Consider the following 21,471-nt stretch of genomic DNA (forward strand, 5'->3'; position numbering starts at 1 on the left):
AATACTGAAAGGAATGGCAGAGGCTAAACCCTATAGTTAATTAAGTTAAATCCTTGGCTAAACACACTTTCCAGCAAAATCTACCAAGTGATACTAATTACTAAAATATTACAAAAATTGTCTTGATAATATGGCTCAAGATATCTGCTTATCTTTTGCTCAGATAAGAATGTTGATGCAAAATACTCTCTCACTAATTCCAGAAGTTAAAAGTAGATGACAGGGCAAGTTCAAATAAAATGTTTTAAATAAATGTGGTTTCTAAGTTTAAATTCAAAATTCAAATTGTATTCAAAATATTCAAAAATACTATAACTGTTTTATCTAATCAAGATAGGGCACACACCAGGTGATCCGAATGATAACTAGAATTTTCAATCACCACAAAATTATTTAATGTTGAAGTAAAGAATGATATCTCAACAACAATTGCCCATTAATATTCAATATTCAATATTTGCAAGAGTAAATCCACTGAATTATACCTAACTTGTCGGCCGACACTAACTAATGGCAATAAACATAGAATTCCCACTTAAAACTAATTAGAATAATCCCTGAAAATGTACAAAAGCAACAGCAAGTTAATTTAAATCATCTAAATATATACATATAATACAAAAGAGTGAAAATGAAATTGTCCTATCTGTGGTTTGAGTGCGTTGGTTAAGTCTGCGACGGTTAGGTGGAGCACGGTACACCCACAGGTCGACGAGTGAACACCAATGTCCAGAGAAGTAGTCCAACACGGTAAGTAGATGTCCCAAAAGGTAGAACTGAACCAGAAACTCAACAGTCTAGCACCGAAGACCACATCAGGGGAGGTAGGTAGCACCAAGTAATCACTAGGGTCCAAAAATTCCCTGTGCAAAACCCATACACATACTAGTACTCAGGTCGAATAATAATATTGTAATGTTCCTAGTTAATTTTTGCTGGTAGTACACCATGTCCCAAACATGAATAACTCAATAAATCTTCACTAAATTGAATAAAGTTCATGAATGTTATAAAGTCTCCTCATTTATGCATATAAATTTTCACATAACCTAACCTAAAACATGATATTTACATACAATGACAAAAGTGAAACGCTAAATATATTTAAATCAGTTCAAGTGAGTTTGAGTTTAAGATATAAGTTAAATTACAAAGTCCATGAACTATAATTCAAGATATTGATTCAAAATAATGCAATTAGTTCTTGTATGGATCCCCTTCACTACTAGAATATAATTCACTCTCTAAATTAGCACCCAAAATTTATCATAGGTTGCTTTAATTTAAGTTTAGACTCACTAGCTGCTAATATATTCAAATAAGTTCATGTACAATCATGGAAATGATAAACTCTAATGTTAACACTTTCGACAATTAATAATAACACATCTTACCCTATTAAACAGTTACATACATACTTACACACTTTGACATACATTGGTGAGACTTTGGAACGTTTATGTAAATCTTTACAAAATAATTCACTTTGTTTTACAGTTATTAATTTGCTAAATTAATTCATCATTTTGTCAGACTCGAAATTCACCGATAACATTGAACATTTAATTTAGTTGACTTTTCATTAAAACACATAATAAAACAATATTTTGGATCAAACTATTTACAGCACTATTAATAAGAAAATGCAATTGAGCATTTTAAAATGTGGCAACTTCTATAATTAATTGCTTCTAATGTGATTCAGCCATAGTGAGTGTGCTGGTCTATGTGAAAATATGGATTGAGAGTTTTATACAAATACAACAACAGCTATATTACAGGAACATGATTATTAAACATTTATATTTACAGTATACTACAACATAATCGTTAACATTTTGAATAAAGAGACAAATTAAAAGATTTTAAGTAATCAGTTACCAGCTTTCATGTTTCATCCTCAAAACAGGTTTTAGTTGGCAAAATTTTCCACTGTTACTAAGAAATAAATTGTACTGATCAAAAATACCATATAATTTGTGAATTCTACATCAACTACAATATTTATCAGACTAAATCACTTTAAAATTAAAGGTAACAATATTAAATAATAATTCTTAAAATATTCCAAAGTCTCTACACTGCATGTCTAGCCAAGATTTCATCATGAACAAGTTACACTGAAATATATATTTTAAAAGTTAAATTTAATAATTCATATGATTTCAAAATCAGTTAAAAATCAAATTAAAGTATTTACAAATATTCTCACCTCTGCCAATAAATCCCTAAAGGTGGTCAGGAGGGAAAGAATGATCCAAAGTAGAAAGCTTGCAATTGCTGACACTTCTTCTAGGCTTGCTGACTCCAAAATGGCTAACTTTTAACTTTAAACCACATAAATGTCGTCAATTTAGTTCTGGAAACTTCCACACTGTTCTTGTTCATGTATAACTTCAGTCCAGTTTGCAGGTTTTCTGCTATGAACATGTTTCAAAGGGGGAAGGAGTGGGGCGGACAAAGTTCAACTCAATTCCTGAGTTATGGACTTTCCTTAGTGCCTGCAGAACTTTATTTGCAAAACCAATGTTTAAATGTAACAATTGTGGTATCCCTCATGGAAAGGAGCTCCTAAAATACCATGAATATGTTTTATGATCATGGCCAGTGATCATGTTGGGAAACTGTGGCAATTATTAATTTAAATGGTTACATGTGTTTATCTTTAACAAGATCCGCCAGGCATTGTTTATATAAAGGCTGAAGGCCTAGTGTGTATTACTGTATGTTTTGTAGGAAGGGTTATTTTTCTTATTCTGTAAAATAATTGTTCGCCAATAACGTTGTTGAATATTTTTTACCCCCTATGGCCACAGCGCACCCCACCCCCCCCCCCTTCCGGGTAACATTTTATGTTATTATGTTTTGGTGACATTCTGTGGCTCGTGCAGGTCGCCTAATTTGACCATGTGTGAATTTTTCCTTTGGGTCTTTCTTAAATTTTATGTATACATTCACAAACGCCGAACTCCCGAACTCTAGTGGGTCTTAAGAAAACAATTAGCCAGAATGTGACAAAAACAACGGTAAGTTAAAACCTTATTCCTCAGCTAGGGAAACCTGCCATTCTCTTTTCAAAGAACCTTTCTGGTACGGTAGTTCCCACATTCTACATTGCCAGTCAGTAGAAACTTAGCTTTGTGCGTTTATACTGCTCCTTACACTCTATTTGAAGGCTACTAGGTACTTTTAATTTTTCTTCATTAAATTATCAATGAAACACTAATACAGTAGTGAAACTAGGCCTAAATATCATATACTCACAACATCTGGTGTTAATGTGTTGGCTACGTTCCTGACTAGGTAACTGGCCCACTGTAATTTAGCATCCAGCTTACGAAATCGTTCAAACAGCTCGCGAGTTGCCATTGCGTTCCTGAAAAAAAAAATGTGTCATTAAACCAACTTAGCCTAGGTAGCCTATATTAAAAATTGGTGTTATTTTTTTGTCAAAATAAATTTAAGTTGGTTGATGATTTTTTGTTTGTTTTTTTTTTACCACTTGGCTATTCAAACAATTGAGCTTCATTAAGCTACTATTGGTTATAGCTTAATCACTTTAACTTACACTGACACGTAACAATTTCAAAAAAATCTAGGTCAAGATATTTTACAAAAAACTATTCTGATAAGCGCAAAGACCATTTTGGGCCAATGAACATGTCTAAAATTTCATTGGGGTTCTCCGTGGCATGCAGATACCAATAAGCTACAACTGGGGTTGACATACAAAATTATTCATTCAATTTATGGGCTAATAACTAGTCAAAGCAAGTAACTTAGGCTATCAATTGAATAAGTATGAACAGTGCCGGATTTACCACTAAACAAAAGGGGCCGCAGAGGATTGAGAAAAACATTTTTTAAATAAAAAAAAATTTTTAATCGTCAGTTTGCCGTGATTACAGGTAACCATTTATGATGTCTCTGTGTCCGAGGGAGATGTTCACGATTTTGCCATGGCCGTAGGTGCCGGTGATGAAGTCCCCGTGGGAGACAATCACGATTCAGCTGCGGCCGCGGATGACGGCAATGTGTCTTAATGATCGCAGCCCGCGGGAGACGTTGAAGATTTAGCCGCTGTCGCGAGGGTCGATGATGATGTCCGTGATTGCGGCCCGCGGGAGATGTTCACGATTTTACTGCGGGGTTGCGGGTGGAGGTAATGATGTCGTCAAGGTCAAAGCTCACGTGATATGATTATGATTTCGCCGCGGCCGCGAGTGTCGACGATGATGTCCCTTTGTTGCAGCCCGCGGGGGATATTAAAGATTTTCGCGTGGTCATGGATACCTATGATGGCTTTGACTTGGTTTAGGAGAGATGTTCTTGATTTCATCCACGATCACGGGTGTTGATGATGATGTCCCTGAGCGGGAGGGCCGCTCTAGTAATTTGGCCTAGGGCCGCAAGTACCCTATATCCGACACTGAGTATGAAGAAAATTCAAGAAAGAATATGTCAAACTTCTTAATGGGACAGCTTAGCCTAGGCCTAAACTAAATGTCTGGACTCTGCAAGGAATTGAAAAGGAGATTTTTTAACTTTATTTCAATTACCCACAACTTGTATCAAACACAGTTCATGGATAGTTGGTAAAGTAGGCCTATGCCTAGGGCCTACAATTTTGACTCAAGTCAATTCAATATTTTTCAGCTACAGTATTCATATTTAAATTAAGTGTATTTACATATTTTAATACAACGTCATTAAATCAATTGGATAGCAAAATATTTCAAGATCTAACCAGGACACATCATACATGACCCATGTAGACATGTTTAATTTTTTCAATTCCAATTTATTGTTATTGTCGTCTGCCCGCTGCCGCTTGGTTTCTTTAACAACTTCTGTTCTTCTGTATTCCGTAATAGAGTACGATTCTACCTAAGCAAAGCTCGGTCCCCTGGTACCTAACTTATTGCTTAATTGGCTAGTCGGCATTCGGCAAATCAAGATGGCAGCGAAGCTTTAAACAAATTTACTCATTGATTGATATAACAAATATTCCATTTTTACCGAATTTTTAACAACGGTAGGCCTACAATACAATTGCAAATAAATAGTATAATTCATTTCAGTGGCTGACTGGTTATTTGCGCAGCACAGTTACAGTAAGCTCAAGTATAAGGTATATAAATATAGTAAAGATAAGTCCTACATCCAGTCAAAATACTGTAGCCTACTGACTGTGACCGAAGTGCCGAAGTCATCGAATTGACGATTGATGAAAAGGCGACAAAATATATTAGAAAATGAATTATCTTACCTTATCAGTATTCTTCTTTTTCAAAAACTAAACACGATAATTATTCTATAATTATTATCAACTTGATCACTAGTAAGTATTATTTTATAATTATAAAAATTTTATTAGCAGATCTACAACCTACCCTGGCGCATCAATGGCATCAACCAATTGCCAATGCCATTACAATTATCGATTTAGTGATTTCAAAGTTAACTTTTCCCTGAACCTGATTGGACATTGGATTTAATCATCTGAAGGACAAAATCATTAAATGCTAATATTAGGGACAGGCAAAAAGAGGAAGTTTTGGTCATAATTGAGTAATTTATATTTAAAATATGTATAATAGTGATTGAACAAATGTGTATATAATCATGTAAAAACTCAGCAAGCTAGAAATATAGGCCCAAGTGCAAATTATTAAAATAAAATATTTTACGTTACTCCTGTCCTATCTATGCACTGCTCGGCCTATGTAGGCTTTTAATTTTAGAGTGGCAATTTTTCCAGATTGTTTGCGTATTTTTTATTATTTAGATAGTAACGAATTTCTGTATTATTGATCCCAAACACTAAACATTTACCTAATGTTATAGTTAGTGGCAAATATAATATTAAATTTCACGTTCATACACGCAACTTGTAAAGGGAATATACTAGTGTTGCTTAGAAATGTGTTTATTCATCATCGTTTGAAGGGTTAGTTTACAGTTACTGTTAAAAATAAAAACGGATGGGCTATTTCAGTGATCAAACTAATACTTGAGATTCCCTTACAGTATTATTCGCTAACTATTTGTTCCTCCATTCATAGCATTCATGTTGAGGTTAACAAAAAAACATAGGCCTACCATCTGTCATATTAATAGAGCAGCACTAGCAGACAAACAAACAGCGAAACAGCCAAATTTAAAAATAGTCTGCTACTGCTACTGTCATGTTGTCCTTGCGTTTGCTTTATAAAAACATTAAATAATGTTTTATCACGAAAAATAGAAACGTAATTGATGGTACCAAGATAATGAATGGATAGTTTGTGATACAATTAGTTCCAAATCCTTAAGGATTTAAAATATAAATAAATAACCAACCAATTAGATAGGAGTAACCTTATTGTAAATTTAGTAAACTACTGTTACAGTACTGTTAGTCATTAAATTAATGCCCACCCCTCAGTGTGTAGTTTTGGTTCATACAAATAAATTAAACATCTAATTGTATCATGGTTAATTCACCAATGCATAAAATAAAATTTAGTATAAAACACACCATATAGCCCTAAAAAATGGGTTAACATATATTTTTTGTCTCATCTCCACATTGTAGGACATTTTAGGCTCTAGCCTCCAAACTGTTTTCACACTAAGGTAACTTACTCCAGACATGGCTTAGAGAGTCGCGGCATTACCAATTAAATAAATCCTTTAAAGATTGGGGAGAATTGGACCCAGGACTTTCGGGACCAAAATCTCACTTTCTAACACTAGACCATACGCTCTCCAAAGTCCAAACATAACTTAAAATAGTCTGTAGGATCAATAAGGGTAAGTCGTCATTTATTGGGCAAAACTGACAATAACTTGCCAAGTCAATACCAACGATATACACAAGAAAAAATAAATTTAGTTCATCTTACAAGGATGAAAATCGATCAGGGTCTATGTTTAATCGTAACGTAACTACGCAAAGTCAAATTTGGTAGATTAAAATATAGGCCTACTTAAAAATAAAAAAAAAATAGGTATGCAACTTATGATTTTATTAGACTTAATGCTATGATACCACCATTCAAGGGATGAGTAAACGATGAATGAATGAAACAACACTATTAACTGACTAAGATCAGCTTTTTGATTTGATTTTTAGCTGCGTCTTTAGCCAGGATCATTTTATATACAGCCATTTTATAAGTCCAGTTCGAACCATTAAAAAATTATTCTCAAGATCAAACTGACACAAACCTTCCAATCAGGCTTAGGGTAAATTGGGCCCTAAACTGCAAACAGTTTTATCCCCCCCCCATGGAATAACCCCTATCCGAAAGGGGGGTCCCTAAAAATATTTGAAATCAAAGTGTTGGACGAAAACAAGTTTTTAATGCTAGTGTAGAAGTTAAATGATATTTAAAAATCATTTTTTAGGAAATAAGGTCGCTGCTAAAAATTAGGCACGCTGGGCCATAGCCCATATACAAAGTGGGACTAGATTCTGATAAATAGGCTAGGACCATTGTCCACTACCCAGCTATTTTACATACGCTTCTACAGTAACATATAATGCAACTAACTGTCAACTACAGTATCTTTTAAACGAGTATTTCTGAAGGATGGCTAGTTTTCTTTATAAATTTGAATTCATAAAGAGAACTAGCCATCCTTCAGAAACAACATCCTGAATTAATCTATTGGAAAACACAAATCATCGATATATTTAAGTCTGGAAAGTAATAATATAACCTGCTTGAAAAACAATCTAAATGGAAACATCAATTTAGAGTTTACTATCTACTTAGTACTATCAATAGAATACTGACTTACATACCTTTCAAGATCATTCTCACGGAACGCTGCGTTCACTGTTCCTACATGTGTAAACTAAACATTATTTTGTTTGACAACATTTAAGATCAAACAAAGCAGCTCCAAACCGAGCTATCATCTTTCATCATTATATTTAAAAAGGTCATCCTTGTTAAAACTGAAATAAAGTCATCAAATATATTTTTTATCCATAAAATGTATTTAGGCCTAAGGCATACAGTAGACTCCCTCTTATTCGGACTGCTCAGGACCGAGGCCAGTCCGGATAACGGTTTTCCGGTTAAACTGACAACCCCCAAAACTCATTAAAACGGACCACTTAAATGCATGCAGCCCAAATATTTGACTCAAATTTAGGAGAGCATTGTGTTTATACACGTTATCGCTAGTCTCATATATTTCCCACGAGAACAGTCGTTTCAGTACCGCCCACTTCCTGCCGATCAAGTCCGGTTAAACCGATGTGCTGATAAAAGTTGTCCGGTTAAAGAGATGACATTTCTGTTGAGTGTAGTCCGGTTAAACCGATGTCTGGATAAGAGGGAGTCTACTGTATATGAAAAAATATATTTTCTTTTTCTTTCCTATAATCAGTTTTCTGCAGCAGAATTTAAAAGTCTTTGGAACCTAGACATTAAACGTTGAACTCATAAAATAATTTAAAAAATACAAAAGCAAGTTTCTAATCCCACGGTATACTAACTTGATATTTAAATTACAATCACTTTTGTATTTGGACAAATAAAGGGTGTCCCAATAAGAACGCCGGATTTAAAATGTTAAAAAACCATATATTTGCACGCTAAATTTACAATATGAAACATGAATCGTAAAGCATAGTATCTCCGATTAGTAATGGAATATTATGTCTCGTAAGTGCACACCTGCTGCCTGCTGACAAGCCAGACATCTATTGACGAAGTTTTCTATAACTTTTTCACCCACTTCATGTTGAATTCCTCTAATGGCACGAATAATTTCCTCCTTCAGGTCTTGGATTGTTTGAGGATTATTGGAAAAAACAAGCGACTTTAAACATCCCCAAAGAAAGTAGTCACACGGTGTTAAATCGCACGATCTTGCTTAGATGCATGTGTGCGTCATCACTGAGCAGCAATGTTTTTTAAAACTAGTCATTTTCATCTCGATTTCCAACCACCTAGTTTACAAATTCAAGCCATTTTACAGGCTTGATCTCTTGTTTGAGTTGGATTTTTGAGGGAACATGTGAAGGTCTTTTATCAAAATTCTTTGTACTGTGCTCCGAGCTAGGCCTAACTGCTGACTACGCCGACGAATCGATGTTTTTGCGTTGTCCTCTACACTATCATGTACAGCATCAATATTTTCAAGGGAACGACCTGCCCGACTACGCACTGGTCTTTTAATGTCCAAAACTGAGCCAATTCCTTCGAACTTAGAAATTAATTTTCAGACAGATGACTCATTTTGTGCATTATCCCGGGCGAAAATAGCGCGCAGCTTCCGCACCGTTCCAGCGAAACATTCCCCGTACTTGTAGTGCACTTTAACTATGACCACGCGTTGATCCGTCATGTAACGATTCATGACTACAAATGGGACCTAATACTGATAACATCACTGATAATTTGGGAATTCCTATTGAAATACAGATAAGGATATGACGCTCCTGAAATCCGGCGTTCTTACTGGGACACCCTTTATTTTGAGGTGGTGAATAACTTTTCGGCTGTTTGAAAATAACAAAATTAACATTGCTCTTGTGGCGGGCAAATCCAAGATGGCTGTTGGCTTCCATGGACTCCCTTGGAAATACATTCAAAAGAAAAGAAGAACAACTTTTCTGATCTCACAGTTTTGTGAGAGGGATGGACTTGTGGTCCAAGCACGTCAACCGAAGCTTATTGTACATGTCTCACAGTATACTGGAGTGGATAATCACTTTAGTGTTTGAAAAAACTAATATGGATGATAATTAACCCTTCAGCAGCTGTTTGAAATTATCCAAGATGTCCGCTTGCCTCCAAGGACTCTTGGAGGCTATTCAAGACTAAATATCCAAGATGTTCGCTAGCCTCCATATAAGAGTCCTTGGAGGCAAGCAGCCATCTTGGATGATTTCAAACAGCTGCTGAAGAGTTATTTATCGTCCAAAAATATTTTTTTAAACACAGTTGAAAATTCAATTCGCCTTCAATGTGATTTGCAGAAAAATGTCAATAAAGTTTGAAAACAAAATTAAAGAATTTTACCAATTGAGTTCTAAAGATAGCTGTATAATTAACACAAAGTTACAAACAACATACAATTTGATTACAATTTTTCTAAGTCACAGAAACTTTTTTTATCCTTACCAGTAATTGATTGATTTCAATAAGAAATATAACTTCTTTAGTTTTATTTTTTATTTTTGAGAACCCACCAAAACCACAAGTTACCTTTTATGTATTTCATTTCAGGACAAGCTAAGATTTATGATCATTAGCCTAAACCCCATTGACACTGTCCGTGTACATAACTTTTATAAATTAAATAAAGATAATTTTATTTGGTTTAAAACTTAAACTTTTTAATGGCTACCTTCTTAATTGAATGTTTATAGTATAGCCTCTGGATCACTGATTTTAACAATAAAAGGTTTAAATTAGCTGTGTATCCGTCAAGTGATCCTGGTTTGAAGTTGGTTGACTACAGCTGTTTCATGTTAATATTAACACATCTTCAGGTCAAATAGTTGCATTGATTTATTCCAAAGAATGGTCACACGAAACATTTAACACTGATTGGCCAAATCAATGCAACTATTTGACCTGAAGATGTGTTAATATTAACATATTAATATTAAAACAGCTGTAGTATACCAACTTCAAACAGTTCAAACCAGGATCACTTGACGGATACAGGTAATTTAAACCTTTTATTGTCTTAATTGAAGAATATGATGAGGATAAGAAAGGGTTATTTGACAGAAGAAAAAACAATTGTCAATATCAACACTTTTTATTGTGGTAAAATTAGTTTACCTTAGACTAATTTAAAAAAAACAGGAAAATTGTATTCTTCAGTTAAATTTTAATATTAGAAATACACAAAACACTTTAGTTGTCAATTAACATTTGGCAACTCGCATTAGTTAAAGTATGAAATATGAATTTTTCAACACTACAAAACTCCTGTCCAGCTCATCTCAAGAACAAACTACAACAAACAATCAACTTTGAGCTACTGGGACAGGGAAGGTAAATATAAAAATAAATATACACAGGGCCGGTTCTAGGAATTTTTCAGAGTTAAGCGAACACCCGAATCAGCGCCACTTAGAATTCCCCCCCCCCCCCAACCCATGAACAACTTAACCGTATGAATTTTTTCCCAATAACTTTGGGAAGAACTTTTTTATAAGTTTAGGTTAGAAGAATACTTGCAATAAAAGACTGTTTATTATTCGCAGAAATTTTTCATTTTTACACTTTTACTCATCATATAAACTTTAGCAAAACCAAGGCCACACTAAAAAAACAGACCGTAATGCTCGTCAAGCATGACGTCACGATAGAAGACAGCAACGGCAATGACGTAATGGATCAAGGACCTTGGCGTCATACTCTCACCAAATTTAAACCCTCAAGAGCATATAAATTGTATCTGCAAGAGAGCAAATTCTGCCCTATATTTTTATTATAAGGAATAGTCGCAACATGTTCTCTATCAATGCACTGAGAATCCTCTACATTCATCTAGTCAGGCCTTTACTTGAGTTTTCATCACCAGTTTGGAGCCCTTACCTGATTGGGCAGATTGAGAGTCTTGAGAACGTGCAGAGCCGTTTCATTCGTCTGGTTGGTGTGCTGATGGGTTATGACTACCGCACCGTTCCTATCCAGAATCTACAACTTCAGTTAAACTTGAGGCCACTACTTGCACGACGTGAAATCAATGACCTTCTGTTCCTGAGGAAGCTAATTAACTCAGACATTGATGCACCTGATCTACTATATAAGTTGAACTTCCGCACATCCCGTCACCTGCGCCAAACTCATCCGTTCGCTAGACGCCAGTACTCAACCCAGTACATGTTCAACAGTACATTTCCCCGCATCCAACTCTTGGCCAACAGCTTGCCGGAAGATATTGACCTCTTCTCCATCAGTGGCGAGTCGTTGAAAAAAAGGATGTTACTGGTTGATCTGTGAGGCGCTGCCTTGATTTGTTGTTTATGTAAAATATCAGTTTATTTATTTATTACTATTGTTATATTTTTTATTGTAGTATTATTATTGTTATATGCTATTGTCATTATTTGTTCCTGTTGTTATTTATTATTGTTGCTATTGTAGTTTATGCTGTTGTTGTTTGTTGTTGTTGTTATTATTTTTGTTATCTTTGTTGGCTACACATTTTTATTCAATGTTAATTATATCAAAGATTTATCATTGTTAGTCAACATTGCTCAGATTTTAGTTGTTGTTCTTGTTGTCTTGTCAAGTTCTCTCATTAAGTAGATTCTTAAGCCCCTTTGCATGTTTGGCTTGACCCTTAGTTATAGGAACATTTACAAAGCATTATTTAAAAAAAAAATAATTGTAAATTGGTTTGTTTGGACCGTTGGAAGCAAAATAAAATAAAATAAAATAAAAATGTTTGCCGTTTGTGATCAGCTGCTTGTTTTAATCTTTCCTTGGAAAATAAATAAATAAATACCTACGTCATTGCCGTCTTCTTATCGTGACTTATTTGGGCTGACTGGACTCGCCACCAGATGATTTCAACAAAAATCTATTTATTGATTTGGCTTGTTTTTGATCTTCCTCTTCCAAATTTGCCTTACGCTTTCTATAAGTGCCAGACGGTTTCTTTTTTTTCTGCCATTGTTTCTTAGTATCGGCTCGTAAGATGTTTTACTCATTCATTCAGTTAATACTTTCTTCTTATTTAATGCGCTAATTATAAACTAAACTTAAATTACTCTTCACTTATCAACATCAACAATCATGAATCATCAAAACAATGCCAATACGATAACGATACTGTAACGTATACAGAGTGCAATACAACGTAATGTTCTGCTCTAGGATCAGAGGCAGAAGGGAGGGAAGGGCGGGGGAAGTTTCTTGTTGTGACCATCGATGTATGCAACCTAACATTAGGTTATATACATCGATGGTTGTGACAAGTGGCGCTGCGCGCTTGCTTATCTCGAGCATTAGTGAGCGAGTCGTCGTGAAATGAAACCCACAGGCGCCGCGCTGTACGCTGCCGACTACCAAGCGTCAGCTCACTACAGATCGAAACTGCAAATGGCATCGAGTCCTTCAGTTGCAGTGCTGTACAAATATACGCATTTTTCAAGTGCTGTTGGTACAAACAGAATAAATTCCTTTACTGTGGTGCTTTGAATACTTGAACTCTGAGAAAAAATAAACAAAATTACGTTGTTCACGTAAAAAAAATTGTTCCGTCGGCGCCACGGCGCCACTTTTTTGTGGCGCCATATGCGGCCGCGTAGTTCGCGTATGGGTTAAACCGGCCCTGAATATACATTAAACAAAACATTCTGAATAATCCAGGAGATCTTAAATATGGTAAACAGAGAGATAAAGCTTTTATATAATAATAATTAATAAATAAAATAAAAATATGAAGGCGGAAATGTGTTAAATTTGAAAAACTTAACATTAAAGCAGATTCTTTGCTGTACTCATCAAACAGGTAACATTCGGTAAAAGTGATGGTGTTCCTTCCCATCTGAAGCATAACTGTATGTAGATACTTCTCTAATGTACTAGGAGTACACTTCCTGTAAAAAATAAAGCACAAGTTTAAAAAATGCTTACTATATATAAATTAAGAAAATAATTGAAGGGATCAATGGAAGAAGGTGGTATGTAACAAAAAGCAAGTTTTGAGATATCTGGCTTTAAAAGCTTTTATGCTGGAACATTTTTTGTAAAATATTTCAGAAAAATTTATACCCTGATTTGTATAGCTATTGGGGATAGATTTAGTGTCCTATTGGTTTTGTTCCACTAGTTTAATATTTTATACGCTTTTTAATGAAAAAATGTACATACCCCCTTCTTCCACTACGGTTTAATTCTAATTTGTTTACTAATACAATGGATGAGAGAGGTAAGTAGTTAGTATAATTGTTAAGAATAATGCACACATGTGTATTAAAATGTTGGTTTAATGGGAAGTGCCTGGGGGCCGTGCTTTGCTCGGGGAAAATCATTAGTTTACTCTGAAAGCAGTCTTAGTATTGCAGATCCTATGTTGCGGACCTGTTTACCACCCTTCCCACGGCATTTTAGGGTTGCAAATACCATAATCTAACCGTCATAAACAGTTCATACACTCCAGGCTGCTCGCCTTTACCACTTCCTTCACCACTTTCTACGTCGCGGACTTGTTTCCCTCCCTTCCCATAGTATTTTAGGATTGCAGATACCTTAATCTAATCGTCATAAGAAGATCCCACACTCCGCACTGCTACAATGAATCGAGTAATCTTCAGTATAATCTTTGCTCAATAGTAAAAAGTTTTTTTTCTTTTGTACTGTATTTTGTAATTTGCTAGTATTCTGTGGGTAGATGGCTTGTTATGAAAACATGTTACAACTAACAAGTCTTTAGTTTACTTTTTCCTTGTTATTGAATCCAACCAACATGGTTACTTAGCAACCCATAAGTAGTGGATGAAGGAAGTATGTAACCAGAGTTTTACAATCTCAAATGGATGAAGGAGGTATGTTTTTTTAGTGTTACATACCACCTTCTTCCATTATAAAGTTAAAATATTTAGTGTACATACACCCTTCATCACCTAGGATACTCGTTAATGATAATGAGTGTTTTGGACAGCTGGGGGTGATGCCAATATTTAAGTTGTAACATACCACCTTCTTCCACTAACCCCTTCAATTCTCAACTATAAATTTACTTAATGTTAAAACGATTCTTTAATTATTCACATTAATATACTTATTTTATCTATTGACACCAATAAACCAGTTTGAAAAATTACTAGCGATTGATAAGTTTTATAACAGATACTTTTTCACGTTACAAGTTGTATTCTTAATTATTTATTTAATAAACAATTTACAATTACAGGTATCCTTATAAATTGGAATAGATATTGTTTTAATAAACAACAAATCTTGGAATCAAACATATTTATGTCATACAGTGGCAAAACAGCTGTTTTCAATAAATATAAATGTTTTTTGCATGCAGCCTGGCAGTTGTTGACTGTTGAGTTACCGGATGTTAAGTTTGTGAGCTTTTAATGTAATTGTAATAGCAAATAAACATATTAAAAATACCTGTTCTACAAAATATAACATAAAATAAAATTCATTGTTGGAACTGTAATATATAAAATATTTGGTTTTACAATACCTTTATCAGTTCCAAATGTAACCTTCGTCAACGGGTTAAATGTTTCGGCGAGCTGCCATTGTCAAACACTTCAATACAGGAATATGTATTTTATTAATTTTTATTTTTTATTTTAATATTGATTTTTATGTCGTACATGTTGTGTGTAAATGTTGTATGTCGTGTAATGTGTTGTGAGCTAGAAGCTATTCAAGCGGATCTACATATTCCTGTATTGAAGTGTTTGACAATGGCAGATCGCCGAAACAAGTAACACGTTGACGAAGGTTACATTTGGAACTGATAAAGGTATTGTAAAACCAAATATTTTAAAATAAAAAGCTAACAGAGCAAAATCTTCCCAAACTCAATACATTCACCAGCACTATTCTATGCTCCAATACAATCAAAACTTATAGACAAAATTCTGGACAGCCTAAGATCAGTAAAACAATGTGATTTTCTAAACTAACAATTGAACAATGTCATTTCCTTAGTTCATATGTTAAAAGCAATCATGACTCTATAAATACGTTAGATTTATATTTACAAGAAGAACTTGATGTTTCTCAAGCTTGTATCTGATGCTTAATGGAGACTGACTAACAAAGCAGAGCCAATCTTTGCATCAAGCACCAAATCCAAGCCAGTTCATGTTTTGCGTACTAGCAGCCACAAGTTGAATATTCCACTTGTTGTGTGTCTGACTGATGACTACAGAATGCTAACAAGAAATTGTTCAACAGCTCCGGAGGCTTACCCGAAGCAATTGAACAATAAGTCGTTAACATTCAAATCATCCCTGTGGCATATGATATGTGCTGTAGGATTCAAGAGCGGTGATGATGTTGATCACTGGAGACGGACGAGAACTTTGACACAATCGAGGACTTAGACGATCTCTACTACCACAGTACCATACAAGAGCAAAACTAACAACCTAGAATCCTACATTGTTGGATTTATCTTATTCTGTGCTGTGATTGCATTTGGCGAGGAGAACCTGCTTCTTTATTGATAAGAATTGTACAGTAATAAAAACATTAGTCAATAGTGTATAACACTCAATGCAAATCTAACGATGATACAAAAATCCTTCTAATCATAAAACAATGTTACAGTAAGATATTAATGGGTTAAGTAGAACCTATATTAACAGTCACCCTCGGGACTGTGAGCATGACGGTTAAGCTAGTAGACGTATAAGAAAAATCCTGTTATAAACCTGTACAGTAAGTTGATTTAAAAGGCGTTATTTAATCCTGCACTAATGAATAATACATATTAATATTTAAAATACTTACATACAAGAGTGATAGACAACTGTTATTTTGTACTTTGAAATAAAATCACAATAATCTAAGTACTGTAGCAGGGTGATTGATAACAGATGTTTAAAAGGGGTGACAGTTAATAGAGGTTCTACTTTACTTTACAATATTTTATTAGCAACACTTAAAACACTCTGGTAACTTGTACAACTTTACCTAATTAAAGCTAGTACTAAGTTATGTCATTGTAATTTGGTTTATGCTATAAATAAGCCTATAAACAAACTGAATTGCATTTGGTTGACATAAATTTAAAACTCACTTGAGTTGTCATCAAGGATCTATCCGTGAAATGTTTTAGTTTCCCATGGAATAGTTGTGAACGTCCTTGTTATTCAACAAATATCACAATCAATTTTGTTAAAAAAATACATTGAAAGAGAAATACAAGATAAATTGGTCCCATAAAATAGGCATACAATATTTAAGTGTTGGAATATTAATTATAAACAACAAACACTCAAATATATTAAACTCTCAGCATGACTTAATAACATGGATATGAGATCAATCCTTAATCAACTAATAAATTAATCAAATAAATACACTCAACTCCAGATTAACCTGGAACCCCTGCTTCTAGGAGCATATGACTGAATGAAGACATAAAATTATATGAGCCATAATTATTAATGTTAACTCTTTTGTTAAGACACATTTGATTTCTGATGAGATCTTGTCTACTTCAGTGTATGAATGACTTAAACTTTTGTGGTACCTCTGGTACAAAGTCTTCTGCCCTTCCTGCTTCCAGAAGAGGAGGTTTTGGATGGACTTAAGCTTGGTCGTCTTCAGGTGTACCTTGTGCGGGTTGCACTGTGGCTGGATTCATCCACCACACATCGGTAGCTGACCCTGATGGTAAGGCAAGTTGTGCTACTTCACCTGGACAAAAAAGCTATGTTAGTAAAAACTTGTCTAATTTTAAAAATGATTAATTTCTTTCTATTGGGAGTACACTTCCTGTAAAAAAGCACAAGTTTAATAAATGCTTACAATAAATAAATTAAGAGAATAATTCTCAATTATAAATTTACTTAACGTTAAAACGACTCTTTAATTATTCACCTAAATATTCATATTTCATCTATTGACACCAATTTATCAATTTGAAAAATTACAATTGATTGATAAGTTTTATGACAAATACTTTTCCATGTTACAAGTTGTATTCTTAATTATTTATTTAATAAACATTTTACAATAGCTACAGGTATCCTTATAAATGGGAATAGATACTGTTTTTAATAAACAACATATCTTAGAATCAAACATATTTATGTCATACAGTGGCAAAACAGCTGTTTTCAATAAATGTTTTTTGTATGCACCCTGGCAGTTGTTGACTGTTGAGTTACTGGGTGTTAAGTTTGTGAGCTTGTAATTGTAATAGCAAATAAACATATTAAAAATACCTGTTCTACAAAATATAACATAAAAAAAATTCATTGTTGTAGCCCCGGAACTGTAATATATAAAATATTTGGTTTTACAATACCTTTATCAGTTCCAAATGTAACCTTCGTCAACGTGTTAAATGTTTCGGCGAGCTGCCATTGTCAAACACTTCAATACAGGAATAAGTATTTTATTAATTTTTATTTTTTATTTTTATGTCGTACGTGTCATGTGTAAATGTTGTATGTCGTGTAATGTGTTGTGAGAACGAAGCTATTCAAGTGGATCTACACATATTCCTGTATTGAAGTGTTTGACAATGGCAGCTCGCCGAAACAAGTAACACGTTGACGAAGGTTACATTTGTAACTGATTAAGGTATTGTAAAACCAAATATTTTAAAATAAAAAGCTAACAGAGCAAAATCTTCCCAAACTCAATACATTCACCAGCACTATTCTATGCTCCAATACAATCAAAACTTAGAAAAAATTCTGGACAGCCTAAGATCAGTAAAACAATGTGACTTTCTAAACTAAAAATTGAACAATGTCATTTCCTTAGTTCATATGTTAAAAGCAATCATGACTATAAATACGTTGGATTTATAGTTACAAGAAGAACTTGATGTTTCTCAAGCTTGTATCTGATGCTTAATGGAGACTGACTAACAAAGCAGAGCCAATCTTTGCATCAAGCACCGAATCCAAGCCAGTTCATGTTTTGCGTACTAGCAGCCACAAGTTGAATATTCCACTTGTTGTGTGTCTGACTGATGACTACAGAATGCTAACAAGAAATTGTTCAAATACTCACGAGGACTTACCGTAAGCAATTGAACAATAAGTCGTTAACATTCAAATCATCCCTGTGGCATATGATATGTGCTGTAGGATTCAAGAGCGGTGATGATGTTGATCACTGGAGTGGAGACGGACGAGAACCTTGACACAATCGAGGACTTAGACGATCTCTACTACCACAGTACCATACAAGAGCAAAACTAACAACCTGGATTTCTACATTGTTGGATTGGTCTTGCATAGTACTGTGATGACATAGGGTTTTTCTAAGCTTGTATTTGAATATTGCTGAAGACAAGCGAGAACCTTGACACAATCGAGGACTTAGACGATGTCAACTACCACAGTACCATACAAGAGCAAAACCAGCAACCTAGAATCCTACATTGTTGGATTTATCTTATTCTGTGCTGTGATTGCATTTGGCGAGGAGAACCTGCTTCTTTATTGATAAAAATCGTACAGTAATAAAATCATTAGTCAATAGTGTGTAACACTCAATGTAAATCTAACGATGATACAAAAATCCTTCCAATCATAAAACAATGTTACAGTAAGATATTAATGGGTTAAGTAGAACCTATATTAACAGTCCCTCGGGACTGTGAGCATGACGGTTAAGCTAGTAGACGTATAAGAAAAATCCTGTTATAAACCTGTACAGTAAGTTGATTTAAAAGGCGTTATTTTATCCTGCACTAATGAATAATACATATTAATATTTAAAATACTTACATACAAGAGTAATAGACAACTGTTATTTTGTACATTGAAATAAAATCACAATAATCTAAGTACTGTAGCCGGGTGATTGATAACACACAGTGACGTTTGAAAGGGGTGACAGTTAATAGAGGTTCTACTTTACTCTACAATATTTTATTAGCAACACTTAAAACACCCGGGTAACTTGTACAACTTTACCTAATTAAAGCTAGTACTAAATTATGTCATTGTAATTTGGGTTATGATATAAATAAGCCTATAAACAAACTGAATTTCGTTTGGTTGACATAAATTTAAAACTCACTTGAGTTGTCATCAAGGATCTATCCGTGAAATGTTTTAGTTTCCCATGGAATAGTTGTGAACGTCCTTGTAACCCATCAAAATATCATAATCATCTTAATTTAAAAATGCAACACTGAAATAAATTAAACTCTCAGCATGACATAATAACATTGATATGAGATCAATACTTAATTAGATAACATAGACATAGACATATTTTATTGACACAAAACATCCTTTATAAAGTACATTTCATACATAAGAACAGGTGTTTCGTCATAGTGAGGTATTTCATAGTAAAATTAATAGTTAAAATTATTACTGGTAAAATAAACTCATGTAATTTATCAGAGAATTTTTATCTACACTATAGGGTTCTCCAAAAATTCGTTAAGTGAATAGTAGGCTTTATCAATTATTTTATCTTTGAATAGAGCAGCATTTAAATTTTTTTTTTGCCGTTGTGACTTTATAATACGAAGCATGATGAAATACAACAACACAATACCATGATTTATTTGGATGAAATTAGAGATTATTTCTAGGTTTGTTTACTATTTGAATGTTCGAATATACTCATTAAGATCGAGTCGGGGTTGAATACTCAAGTATTCGTTCAACTATTCGAACTTTCGAATATTCACAAACCCCTAATTTTAACGTTGATTAACTAGAAATAGTTTCCTTGATTAACTAAGTAACTCAAGTATTTACCGGTTCACTAGTGGCTGATTGGCCAACACATCCAGCGCCACCAACTTGTTCTTGCTGAGGTACCTCCGCAGCAGATGGCAGGGGGGCCAGCAGATCTAAAAAAAAAGAAAAAAGTAGTACCAAGTTTAACCAAGCTGCCCTACCTAAAGACAAAAGATAAGGAACTGTCGGGTCCGGAACAGAAGGTCCAATGTAGATAAGATCTTATAAATCAAAGGGGAAGATCTCAAAGCAAACGGTGAAAACTACAAACTGTTGGCTGGTGTAAACTTGTGTAAATATGAACGATGTGTTTAGTTTTACTGAATAGGCCACTAAACATAAGAAATAGCAATGTTCATAAAAAGCCTTGAAAGCGACTAGTGTTAGAAAGGGTCCGCGGAATTGGATTACTCTGGAACTTCCCAACCCCATGTTAAATGATTGCCCTCTTCAAATTTGGTTGATAAGAGGAACTTGCTAACTTGTTCGGTTTGGGAATTGGCTATCTCTGGAACCTGCTTACCCGCTCTAAAGCCTAGTTAGCGAATTCCAACCTAGTATGGAAGTTGCTAACTCAGTCCCTCGGTGGAAATCGCTAACTCCTAATCAGAAGCCTCACGTCCAATGGGAGTCAAGCACGAAGATTATTGGCCAGTGTTGCCAAAAGTGTAGTACTTACGTTCGTATCGCTACCATAATCTCGTATCTTACAAATAATTATGAGTTTGAGCAATGTAGTCTATGTAAAATAAATAATATATATTCATGTATATTAATTAATATTATGTTTTTGAATAGAGCCAATGGATTTTAAATCAAGATTAATAAATACATTATAAAGTGGTAATGTTTATGGATTATATTATAAATTAGTCAATGCGTAAATAAAAGTAAATTTCTATTATCGTATGCTATTAGTGTATAGCATCAAAACATCCGGAGTGTTAGAGAAAACTTTGATTCAATTACAATAGTCCTAAATTAAATAGTTTAAAAGTATTGCCCGATATGATTTTGTTAAGTGAAATTTGGATCAGCTATTTGTTTGTATACACAAATTTTATAACAAATAAACATTT

At 34.2% G+C, this 21,471-nt stretch overlaps 1 protein-coding gene across 3 annotated transcripts in view; it reads right to left on the reverse strand.

Annotated features, from left to right (window-relative positions):
• LOC128999158 (adenomatous polyposis coli protein-like) overlaps positions 1-5,298 on the reverse strand; it is a 172,968-nt gene extending 167,670 nt beyond the window's left edge. For 2 of the 3 annotated variants that reach the window (XM_054425533.1, XM_054425529.1), the window contains exons 1-2: positions 5,270-5,298; positions 3,265-3,376 (exon numbers count right to left, since the gene is read on the reverse strand). In XM_054425533.1, coding sequence (XP_054281508.1) covers positions 3,265-3,369 — 105 coding nt within the window. In that variant the 5' untranslated portion in view covers positions 3,370-3,376; positions 5,270-5,298. The remainder of the gene's footprint in view (positions 1-3,264; positions 3,377-5,269) is intronic. The other variant, XM_054425534.1, reaches the window with a different exon arrangement.
• Positions 5,299-21,471: the final 16,173 nt, after the last annotated feature.

This window comes from Macrosteles quadrilineatus, unplaced genomic scaffold, assembly GCF_028750875.1.
Source record: "Macrosteles quadrilineatus isolate MER2022 unplaced genomic scaffold, UCM_ALF_1.0 Scaffold_7__1_contigs__length_78375512, whole genome shotgun sequence".
Classification (NCBI taxonomy): domain Eukaryota; kingdom Metazoa; phylum Arthropoda; class Insecta; order Hemiptera; family Cicadellidae; genus Macrosteles; species Macrosteles quadrilineatus.